The sequence below is a fragment of the Lithobates pipiens genome, unplaced genomic scaffold, assembly GCF_037356315.1.
Source record: "Lithobates pipiens isolate NorthernLeopardFrog02 unplaced genomic scaffold, aLitPip1_a1.2 Scaffold_25, whole genome shotgun sequence".
NCBI lineage: Eukaryota > Metazoa > Chordata > Amphibia > Anura > Ranidae > Lithobates > Lithobates pipiens.
In genome coordinates this window covers 224,830,858-224,843,423 of record NW_027507787.1, presented here as the reverse complement: position 1 = coordinate 224,843,423, position 12,566 = coordinate 224,830,858, and the positions used below count along the sequence as shown (strand labels likewise).

The following is a 12,566-nucleotide window of genomic DNA, read 5'->3' as shown; positions in this document are numbered from 1 at the left end:
GCTCATAATCCTGAGGACGTCATATGACGTCCGGTCAGGATTATCAAACCACTTTGCCGCCGTCTATTTGCTATAGGGCGGGCGGCAAGTGGTTAAGCTAGAAGGCCATTCTGGCCACAGGAGTGTACACCCAGTACCCAGAGTGTAAATATGTCTTTGTTTTTCACAACGAAAAGTAATTTTGTAATGAAAAAAGTTGCTTAGCTATTATTTTCTCCACAATGGAGTTTTTGCCTCTTTGGCCAGGACTACCTCCACCTAAGCGTGTGGAGGTTCCAGGTTAAAGGTGATAGCAGGTATGGTTAGTGATCAAAATATTGATCAAAAGAGAGGAGACTGTAATGGAAATTTGTAGGTTCTGTATATAATTGTATTCTATTTTATATGTATTGCATGATGCCCTCACTGTGCACACGGCACTAACAATGTTTTCAGTACATGTTTTGCATTCTTTTCATACAATTGTAATATTAATGTGATACCTACGTAATCATGTGTATAAAAACCTTCAAATGCGTCATAATAAAGGAGAACGGTTATTTGGAAAGATGCTGAGCATATCTTTTGTGTCTGTTCCCTACTGCAGTAGTTATTATTAATTTGGAACCACTAATCAATATGAGGATAGGAGTTGCCTATCTATAAAATATCCATTTCAGGTCTAGTATAGATTTGGAAAGGAACACTATACCAAAAAAAGACGCTTATGGGGGCATGCAACCTGGAAAGGTGGGGGGATGAGGGAGTGCCCCCTCCTGAACCACACCAGGCCACATGCCCTCAACATGGGGGGGTGGGATGCTTTGAGACGGGGGCTTTGGAAGAGAACTTATTGGAATATGGAAGCGCCCTTTAACAAGATCTAGATCCTGCCCCCCCATGTGAATGAGTATTGGGTACTATGTACCCTTACCCATTCACCAAAAAAGTGTACAAAAAGTAAAAAGAAACCTTTATTAAAAAAAAAAAAAATAGTGCCCCTTGATGTAAATTCATTGTCAATCATGGCACCTGCTGACCAGCTGACCTGAAAATTAAAAAAACAAAAATGATCCATCTCCTGAGACTGCCTCCTACCGAATGCCTCCTCTACGCTTTGACAGTTCTTATATAGGTATGGGGCTTGGCCAGCAGCAACATCATTTGATGGCCCCAACCCACTTGTGACATCACAGTCCAAGCATGCACCGTCTATGACATCAGAAGGGGACAGTGCCAATGGGTGACATAGCTAGATGACCCCTTGCCTATATAAGAAATTTCAGCAGAGCTGACATTCAGTGGGAGGCCGTTCCAGGAGGTGGAGCATTTTTGTTTGTCTTTTATATTTAAGGTTGGTTGGCAGCGTGATTGCCAATGGATTTACATTGAGAGATATTATTTATTTTATTTTTTTAATAAAGGGATTGTCAAAAACGTGTCTCTTGTTTCTATTACTTTTTGACACTTTTTTGGTGAATGTATAGGGGTTCTATGTACCGATACTCATTCACATGGGGGTGGGTGCGGGATCTGGAGGCCCTCTTGCTAAAGAGGCTTGCAGATTCCGATAAGCCCCCCACCTGCAGATCCCCACAGCTACCAGCCACGGTTGTGGGAATGAGGCCCTTGTCCCCATCAACATGGGGACAAGGTGCTTTGGTGCCCCAAAGAACCCACCCCCCATGTTGAGGGCATGTGGCCTGGTATGGTTCGGGGGGTGCTCGCCCGGATAAGAGTCTGGTATGGATTTTGGAGGGACCCCACATGTTTTGGTGTGGGGTTCCCCCCAGTCCATGCCAGGCCTGAAGGGCCTGGTATGGACTTGGGGGACCCCATGCCATTTTTTTTCTTTATTTTTTTAATAGCCGGATGACGGCAATTGTAACCGCGAGTCATTTTAACTGTGATTTGACTCGTTTTTTTTTTTTTTTTTTTTTTTTAAGAAATGTATTTTTGCTGCATCATGTTTTATTCATGCTACAGATGCACCAGTTTACAGGCACATTAAGGGGACCCCCAGCACTTACTTCCATTTATTTGCCTCATTCACACATAATGAATGCACATGTACTTTCACTGGGTAAATGGCTATGCAAATGCTTTGAAAGAAAGAAAAAACACTTGGCTTCTGAGCTAGGCTATGCCCAGGCTGCATTTTAATATAATGTGAAATGCTCAGTTGGGTTTTAAGGCTGTTAAACTTGTATCAAGTGTATCCAGTATATAGACAGCTAATTTCTATGGTTCTCCTTAGACACCATACAGTCATCTTCCCCTCAGAGTTGCGCTCTGACCAATCTGAGGAGGTCTGTATCCAACTGGAGGGAGCTCAGGGAGAGAGCCGAGTAGAGATTTTACTAAATGTGGAAGATAAGAACACCACCCTCGCAGAAAAGACCTTCCAAGACTCCACCTTCACTTGCATAAAAATACAGGTAAAATTCCCTGCAAAAAGAATAATGTAAACTACATGTACATGTCTTATTGGATGTTCGGAAAGATGGCCACTGGCAATTTCTGCTTTCGTCTTTTCTGCTCATTCCCTTTTTTGAGGCAAGTTTATTTCTTCAGGAGGCCATGGCCTTACCATTGCTTTGATCCTAAGGTGTACACAACTCCAATCTTGGATTAAAATGAGAGGCTTCCTTACAGCGGACCTTCACTATTCCTCAAGCTCCTGTTATTCCACCCCTACTCCCATCCTGCAGAAGTATCAGGCATTTCTTTTTCTTTGTTTACCTTCTTCTTTAGAAAAAAAGTCTGGGCCCTTCTCCCACGTGAGTCATTTGCCTTAGGCGATCGATGCTCATCCTGCCCACTGTACCTCCTGGGATATGCACATCACATATCGTAGAAGGTTTAGCCATCCATCCAAAGAAAGGAGGAGGCGGTGGGCCTATCGACACGTCATCAAGAGGCCTGTCTGCTGAACCCAGAAGAGCCAGCGGGTCTCTTGATAATGTCAGACTGAACATGGTGACACAGAACGTAGCTATGGCCGGGTGTGAGAGGATCTTAGTGGGACAAAGCTAGATCCACTGGAGGGGTAAGTATGGGAAATATGCAGATATCACCTTCAGGTAAGCTGAGTAATCAAAAAAAAAAAAGTGTGTGTGTGAGTGTGTGTGTGTGTGGGGGGGGGGGTGTTGGAGTGTTGGCCAGAGGTCCTTTTTAAGTCTTTTCCCTGTCAGGCTCTGAACTCCGGTTTTATAGTGCTTGTAAGCCTCTGACATGAAAAAATTAAGCCTCTGACATGAAAAATTATCAAAGCATATCCCTCTATAATGTGTACTTGCTCAAGTGTTGTTCCTCTCTGATCGCTCCTTCCTCCTAGACCCCTTTCACACTGAAGAGGTTTTCAGGTGTTTTAGCTCTAGAAATAGTGCATGTAAAGCGCCTGAAAACTGCCTCCCATTAATTTCAGTGTGACTTGAAATGTATACATGGGCACTGCTGAAAAATGTGTTCATTTTCATTTTATTCCATTTTTTCATTCTTTGGGTCATTCATTATGATCGCAATTAATAAATTCTTACATTTCGTAAATTAGAAAATTAGAAAATCCAAAAATAAGAAATAAAATTCAGAAATTTTAAAGAATAACTAACTAACTAATAATAATTAACTATTAAATAATAGGTATTGGAATTTCCTTTCAAACTTGGCTGTTAGTAAACATAACAAATACAAATTTATCCGAAGTTATGAATTATCCAAAATAACAAATGCTGCATTGAAACAAACAGAACGGAACAAATTAATAATAAATAATAAAAAGGTTTCATTATTAGGGCCGGTTCACACTGCGACGCGAGGCGAGGCGACACGGCTCGCCTCGCCTCGCTCCCGCAAGTCGCCCCCATTCAGTACTATGGAACCGTTCTGAGAGGAGCGACTCGAGTCGCTCCGACTCAGAAAAAAGGTTCCTGTACTACTTCGGAGCGACTTCGGGGGCGACTTGCATTGACTTCTATGCAGAAGTCCTCTGCAAGTCGCCGCTGAGCTCCCCGCAAGTCGCGGTGAGGTAAGTCAGAGACGCCTCGCCGCGGCTCGCTGTGTGAACCGGCCCTTATTGTTATTTATTATTATTAGATTGTTACATTCCATTCGTTTAGATACAACATTCGATATTTCAGATAATTCCTAACTTTGGATAAATTCGTACTCGTTACGTTCACTAACAGCCAAATTTGAAAGGAAATTCTTATACCTATAATTTAATATTTATTATTAGTTATTATTTCAGATTTACCAGAGATAACAATAAAAATTATTTATTATTATTTATTTTTATTTATTTGTTGCGTTTCATTCATTTAGACATGGCATTTGCTATTTTGGATAATTCAAATTCAAATTTGGATGTTAGTGAATGTAGCGAATATGACTTATTCCAAAATAGCGAATGCCGTTCCTAAAAGAATGGAACGTAACAAATTAATAATAATAAATAACAATAATAATAAATGTTCTATTTTTATTATGTATTACTAATTAATTCAGTTCCATTTGTTTAGATGTGGCATTCATTATTTCAGGTAATTCGTAACTTTGGATAAATTCATATTCGTTACATTCACTAACAGCCAAATTTGAAAGGAAATTCCAATACCTATAATTTAATAGTTAGTAATAGTTAAGTTCTTATTAGTTAGTTATTATTTCAGATTTTAGAGTTTTTGAGTTTTTGGATTTTTGAATTTAGATTTTCCAAATTTTCAAATTTACGAATTAATGTGTACATGTCTAACGAAAATAGTTTTTTTTTCATGAAACTTTATTTTAGGCCACAAAACACATACACCTTTACATTTGGTGTCTTTTACAGACGGTCAGTGGCCTGCTGGAAAAAGTTGTATCTCTTGTAACTTTCCCCATATCTTTGCTCTTATCATGGGAAAGAAGTATACAATTTTTTCTTCAAGTTGATACTCAAAGTTCATTTTAAATACGCTGAATAATTTATGATCAACTCATTATTCTTTTCTTTTATTTTACAGGTTCCCGATTTTAAAACTGAGGAACAAAGTGTGGTTGCCACATTAGTAGCCGTGATTGAAAATGCAGGAGAAACCATAAAAAAGAGTGCAAAAGTACTCCTGAAGAAGGCAAAATCTGGTCGTCTTATCCAGACAGACAGAGCTGTGTACAAACCAGGACAGAAAGGTAACAAAGCAAAGAAATTACCAGTATTCTCAAGCCTCCCACTCCCATCCTTGTGTTTGCAATGTACAGTAAAACCTTGGATTGCGAGTAAATTGGTCTGTGAGTGTTTTACAAGATGAGCAAACATTTATTTTTTGAATTTTAACTTAATAAACGAGCGATGTCTTGATATACAAGTAGCGTCATGTCACAACTGAGTATAAGAGAGAAGAGAGGTGCCTCTAAGTGTAGCAATATGGTTACATTTAATGAAGGTACAACATTTAGGCTCAGTTCACACTGTTAGGCTCGGTTCACGACTTGGGATCCAACTTGTGAGACTCCAAGTCACGTGACATGTTAAGTCCCATTTTAAGTTAACCACTTCCCGCCAAGCCTATAGGAGAATATGACATCCAGCATGATAGCATGCTGGCACGTGCTCTGCGAGGTGCTGTGTATCACTCTGACACACCGCATCTCCGATCGTAGTAAAGAGCCTCTGATGGAGGCTCCTTACCATGTGGTCAACTGTGACCAATCACAGCTGATCATTGCGTGAACCAGGAATTGCTGGTAAGTGGTTTTCCTCGGTTTGTGCTGACAGGGAGAGCCGATCGGCGGTTCTCCCTGTCAGAGGGGGTATGCAATGTGCCACCAACAGTGCCCATCAGAAACGCCTGTCAGTACCTCATCATCAGTGCTGCCCATCACTTCCGCCTGTCAGTGCCCATCAGTGCCACCTGTCAGTGCCAATCAGTGCCGCCTGTCAGTGCCCAACAGTTCCGCCTGTCAGTGCCCATCAGTGCCTCCTATCAGTGCCCATCAGTGTCGCATATCAGTGACGCCTATTGGTGCCCATCAGTGCTGCCTATCAGTGCCCATCAGTGCTGCATATCAGTGCTACCTATCAGTGCCCATTAATTCTACATAGCAGCGCCCCATCATCTGTGCCTATCAGGGCCACCTTATCAGTGCCAACTCATCAGTGCCCTTCAGTGCCGCCTCATCAGTGCCCGTCAATGAAGGAGAAAACAACATTTTATAACAGAAACAAAGAGACTTTTCTTTTTTTCAAAAATGGTGATCTTTTTTAGTTTGTTTAGCAAAAAATAAAAACCCCAGTAGTGATGAAATACAACCAAAAGAAAGCTCTATTTGTGGGAGGAAAATTATAAACATTTAGTTTGGGTACAATGTTGGATGACCGTGCAATTGTTATTCAAAGTGTGATAGCGCTGAAAGCTGAAAATTGTCCTGGGCAGGAAGGGGGGGGGGGTGCCCAGAATTGAAGTGATTATTAATCGCTGTCTTAATTAGCACTACTGAAGCTACTGTGACTTTAGAAAAGGTTCCTGTACTACTTTAAACACTTAAGCCCCAGACCAATTTGCAAGCCAAAGGACCAGGCCCCGTTTTGCTATTCGACACTGCGTAGATTTAACTGACAATTGCGCAGTTGTGCAACATGGCTCCCAAACAAAATTGGCATCCTTTTTTTCCCACAAATAGAGCTTTCTTTTGGTGGTATTTGATCACCCCTGCGGTTTTTATTTTTTGCGCTATAAACAAAAATAGAGAGACAATTTTGAAAAAAATTCTATATTTTTTACTTTTTGCCATAATAAATATCCCCCAAAAAAATATTTAAAAAAAACGCTTTTTTCCTCAGTTTAGGCCGATACGTATTCTTCTACATATTTTTGGTAAAAAAAATTGCAATTAGCGATTATTGATTGGTTTGCGCAAAAGGTATAGCGTTTACAAAATAGGGGATATAGACATTTTTGACACATTTTTGGGACCATTATCATTTATACAGCAATCAGTGCTATTTAAATGCACTGATTTCTGTGTAAATGACACTGGCAGTGAAGGAGTTAACCACTAGGGGGCAGTGTAGTGTTATGTATGACGTTGTGTTTTTTTTATTGTAGGGGGCGTGGCCTGGCATGTGACGTCACTGATCGTCCTTCCCAGCGGCACGCTCCCGACCCATGGCTGGGCACTTAAAACGCAACGTACAGGTACGTGCTTGTGCCCAGCCATGCCATTATGCCAACGTACATCGGCGTGAGGTGGTCCTTATGTGGTTAAGGTGACTTCTATCCAACCTGTGCCCATAGATTTTATTGGAAGTTGCCTTGAAGTCACAAAATTCTTGGCATGAATATCTTTGCCAACAGAAAATAATTCCAAATCTGTAATTGTATTTATTTTTACCAAAGATATGTAGTAGTATACATTTTTCGCCAAAATTTATGAAGAAAAATTACTAATCTGCTAAATTTTATAACAGAAACGAAGAATAATTCATTTATTTAGAAATTCTGAATTTTTGGTCTTTTTTCTTTTTATAGCACAAAAAACAAAAAACCCAGCAGTGATTAAATACCACTACAAGAAAGCTCTATTTGGACAAAAATGTCATATAGGTACAGTGTTGCATGACTGAGTAATTGTCATTCAAAATGTGAGAGCACTGAAAGCTGAAAATTGGTCTGGCTATTAAGGGGGTTTAAGTGCCCAATGGTCAAGTGGTTAAAGGACCAGGATATCTTTTTTTTTTTTTGGTTAACAAACACTTTAAGTGGTGTGCGGCCAACTCTTTCTATTTTACTAGACATGTGAAATTAGTTTAGTTCCAAATATGTTTTCTTAGCACATTTCGACAAATTTGTTAATTCGGAAACATCCAAATTAACAAAAACCCATTTCACAAATTTTTCAGAATATTCATAAATTAAAAAATTTGTCAATTCATAAATTAGAACATTCATAAATTCATAAATTTATAAATTCGGAAATTCTAAAATCCGAAAACCCGAAAATTTGAAAATCTGAAATAATAACTAACTAATAAATTATAGGTTTTGGGATTTCCTTTCAAATTTGTCTGTTAGTGAACGTAAGGAATACGAATTTATTTGAAGTTATGAAATATCCGAAATAACGAATGTCGCATCTAAATGAATGGAACGTAACGTATTAATAATAGTAAATAATAATAATAAAATCTTTTCATTATTATTATTTATTATCAATTCATTCTGTTCAATTTGTTTAGATGCGCCATTCATTATTTCAGATAATTTGTAACTTTGGATACATTTTTATTTATCACGTTCACTAACAGACAAATTTGAAAGGAAATTCCAACACCTATAATTTAATATTTAGTTGTTATTATTAGTTAGTTATTATTTAGCATTTTCTTATTCTTGAATTCACGAATTTCCAACTTTACGATATTATGGATTTTTAAATTTTCAAACGTACGAATTTACAAATTGTGAACATAACGAATGAACTGAAAAGCAAAAAAAAATTATGAATGAACAAAAACAAACATATTTTTCAGCAGTGCACATGTCTACCCAGTATGAAGAGCTTAGTATATGGATTGCGGTCCCACTTGGAGCAGCGTTACCTTTTCTTTGGACGCCGTTGATGCCTTGATGGCACAGGACTGTTCTGGTGACAAAAGGGGGACCTACTCAATATTAGGGGAAAGGGGGACAACTAGGACGGAAAAGACAAAGGGATTAGGTTTACTAAAAGAGAGACTTTCTTTCCAAATGCAGGGTTGTTGAGAGCTATGTGTTTGGTTGTGTAAGCATGTTTGTATTTCCTTTTTAGCTAGTAGTTCGGTAGATGAACCAACAACCACCTTGACAGAAGGTAGAGGAGCAAAAAAAGAGGAGGAGGAAAGAGTACAAAGTTATTTTCCTGAAACCTTCCCTTTTGGAGATCTAGCAGTGGGGTAAGTAAAACCCTGAATTTTAGTAATAATAACACTCAAGAGGGGTAGTACCCAGCAAAAAGGTAATGAAATAAAAAACAGCACAAGGCTGTATCAGCAAAGGAACATCTACAATTAAAGACACCAACACACAACTTCCAGACTGACTCATTTTAATCCATTTATTAACAAAAATGCACATTAGAGATGAGAACAATTCCATACATAACTGGTTTTATTGTGTTGCATTTTTTCTATCCACTAGGCTACTTTCGAGAGTAGACATGTGCAATTCATTTTCTTATCGAATATTCAAAAATTCGCAAATGTCCGAAGGAAAAAAAAATGTAAAGTTTTTTTTCCCGAATATTCATAAAATGTGAAAATTCGTAAAATTCCTAAATTTCGTAAGATTCGTAAAATTAGAAAATCTGAAATAATAACTAACTATTAAATTATAGGTATTGGAATTTCCTTTCAAATGTGGCTGTTAGAAAACGTAATGAGTACAAATTTATGCAAAGTTATGAATTATCCGAAATAACGAATTCTGTATCTAAACAAATGGAATGTAAGAAAGAAATATTAATAAATAACAATAATAATAATGTTCTGTTCCATTTGTTTAGATTCGGCATTCGTCATTTCAGATAAATTTGTATTCGTTACGTTCACTAACATCCAAATTTCAAAGGAAATTCCAATACCAATAATTTAATAGTTAGTTATTATTAGTTAGTTTGTTAGTTATTATTTAAAATTTTGGGATTTTTGCTCTTTGGAATATTCGGATTTTCTTTCTTATTTTCGGATTTTCAAAATGTCAAATTTTCTAATTTACACATTTTCGAATTTACAAATTGCAATCATAATGAAGGACCCAAAAAATTAAAACAATGACAAGAAAACTAACACATTTTTTGACAGTGCACATGTCTACTATAGAGCTCATTGGTGTCTAGTTATTTTCTACCTATGTTTAAAACACATCTGGCTTTTATGCCCTGTTATGTGCCTCATTTCCTTCCTTTGATCAGGTATACATACTCCAAACAAGAAGTAATCCATTTACAATAAACACACTGCCTGGTGTAAATTTACATGCAGGTATGTAGGTGGGGTGCAGCATGGTGAGGCGGCAATAATTCACACAGGTGCAATAATAAACTTGCACTGATGCAATGCAGCAACAGTTCACAACAATCCCAGTGGGAAAACTGCCCAATCAGGTGCACTCACAGTTACAGCAACGTGGAGAGTGTGAGATACAGACAGAATTACAGTAGAGAAGGGAAGAATGCAGCCTGGCCATTTTGTGCCAAATCGGGAAGATGTTCAGAAGAAATGCAATCCCACACTTAACCTTCTCGTCAGAACCTTTCCCTACTGCTAGTACTGTCCCTAAAAGACAGGGTGCCTTTCCCTGCATTACCCACCCCTATAAAGCACACCAAACCGCAAGGCCTTAAATAGGCTCTATCTGATCCAGGATGGCTGCCAAAGTCACATGGGGCAACAGCATCCCTCAGTAACCCAGCACAGTGTTTCTTAACCTCAGTCCTCAAGTATTCCCAACGGTCCATGTTTTGAGGTTTTCTTTTACTTTGTGTGGCTGCTTTAAATCAATATCAGTGACATGGTATTGATAAGAGCTATTTTATCTATGGGAAGTTCCCAAAACAAGGCCTGTTGTAGGTACTTGAGGACAGAGGTTGAGAACCACTGACCCAGGAAACCATGGAGGAACCAGATTCCTCCTGACTTCCTCTCCAGCTGCAGAGCCACTATGGTTGAGCGCCACCTGCAGTAGGGAAAATAAACTAGACCTGCTTACACGTGGAACCCCTTGTACCTCAACAACCACCAAATAGATTCAAACCAAATGAACAAAACTGACAGTAGAAAAATTAAAGGAAGAATCTGGCTACACAAATATATATATATATATATATTTTTTTCATATGCTTTCATAAATAAGGGCTATTTTGATGCAATCCCCTACCCAAGCAATACAACAACAAGACTTTATATCACAGGAGAAGATTCAGATGTTTGCAATAACTCATGACCAGCAATCAAAATGTAACTTTTATCAGATAATTGTGGTCAGGATAATGAAGTTTAATTCACGACTGATCACTATGGACTAGAACACAACTGTGCAGGATGAAACGTGAGTATGAACTATGAGTGAATATTTATGAAGAGGATTTCACAATAAAACATAATGGGCGATAGAATGGTTAGGGCTTGGATTTCCATTGAAGACATCCTCATACCAAGCACTTATAAAAAGTCTAAGGGGATTCTATCTTGTTAGATTTCAAATAGTCCGTGTAAGTTTGTAGGCTTAACTAAAAAACAATAATGCTCTCATGCTCAAGAAAGTAAATCTAGTAGCTGGTGACACTGTGTGCTGGTTGGAATGCAAGGCTCATCAGGCTCAACTAAAACTACAAGAAAATGGCGCCCAGCAGACTGTAAAGCTAAAATAATAGAAGATGATGAGAATTGGTTTCAGCTTGGTTCTCCACCAACAGAACACCCCCCCCCCCCCAATGCATTTGGCCTAGGTGGGGCTTATACATAGAGGCCTCAACGTTTAAGCCCCATGTGAGTGAAATGCTTTGGGGTTATTTTATGTGTGGAGAACAAAGCTTAAGCCAATTTTCATCATCCTGTGTGTGCCTTTTGCTTGCAGTCCATGTACGTCTGTATTTTTGACTTATCTGTTTACTTCAAGCTGATAATACAAACACATGATCATATATGATCGTATATGATAATTTCTATGCTTTTTAGGATGGGTGGCAGTGCTGAACTTCAAATGAAGGCTCCAGACACTATCACGGACTGCAATGGAGGAGCCGTATGTTTGGGTCCCACTAGATTTGCCCGGTCTTCTCCTACCTCACTTCGAGTCTTCCAACCATTCTCTGTGGATGTCACCCTTCCATCCTCTGTAGTGCAGGGAGAACCATTTATCTTAACAGCTTCTATATTTAACTACATGCAGGACCCTATGAAGGTAAATAAAAATGAGAAAATGAATGTCACTTTGTAAAAAAAATATACTTTCCCCTTATTTGTTGTCTACCAGTAATAATGGGTGAAAGAGGTTTTTATTTTTTTATTTTTGTCTGTTCCATTGTAACTCTTGATGACTAAAAAAGATTGTTCTTAATTTTACATTTCATGCTTTGATACCACTATAACCAAACCTGTAGATTTTTCCTGCATGTAAGTGGATGGACTCTTTTGTTTCTATTACATAGTTACATAGTAGGTGAGGTTGAAAAGACACAAGTCCATCAAATCCAACCTGTGTGTGTGCTTTTATGCCACTATTACCTTGTCTATCCCTGTATGTTGTGGTCATTCAGGTGCTTATCTAATAGTTTTTTTTTTTTTAATTTTCGATGCCCCCCGCTGAGACCACTGTCTGTGTAAGGGAATTCCAAATCCTTAAGCCTCTTACCATAGAGGACCCTCTACGCAGTTTAACCCCTCCCCGCCTCCCGCCGCTGTTACCAGAGCTCCCGCTCGACCGGGAGCACCGATTCATGTTCCGCTGCCTCCGGCTGCTGGGGAGGAACTGGAACGAAGCCGTAATCGGCTTTGTTCCAGTCTCCTCATAGTAAACACGGAAGCGACGTCATGACATCACTTCCCGTTTACTCGGCTGCCAATGGCGCCG

At 38.9% G+C, this 12,566-nt stretch overlaps 1 protein-coding gene across 4 annotated transcripts in view; it reads left to right on the top strand.

The window, feature by feature from the left end:
* LOC143930920 (alpha-2-macroglobulin-P-like) overlaps nucleotides 1-12,566 on the top strand; it is a 110,260-nt gene that overhangs the window by 25,711 nt on the left and 71,983 nt on the right. For all 4 annotated transcript variants that reach the window (XM_077455611.1, XM_077455609.1, XM_077455607.1 and 1 more), the window contains exons 2-5: nucleotides 2,237-2,417; nucleotides 4,983-5,148; nucleotides 8,767-8,890; nucleotides 11,672-11,897. In XM_077455611.1, the coding sequence (XP_077311737.1) occupies nucleotides 2,237-2,417; nucleotides 4,983-5,148; nucleotides 8,767-8,890; nucleotides 11,672-11,897 (697 nt within the window). The remainder of the gene's footprint in view (nucleotides 1-2,236; nucleotides 2,418-4,982; nucleotides 5,149-8,766; nucleotides 8,891-11,671; nucleotides 11,898-12,566) is intronic.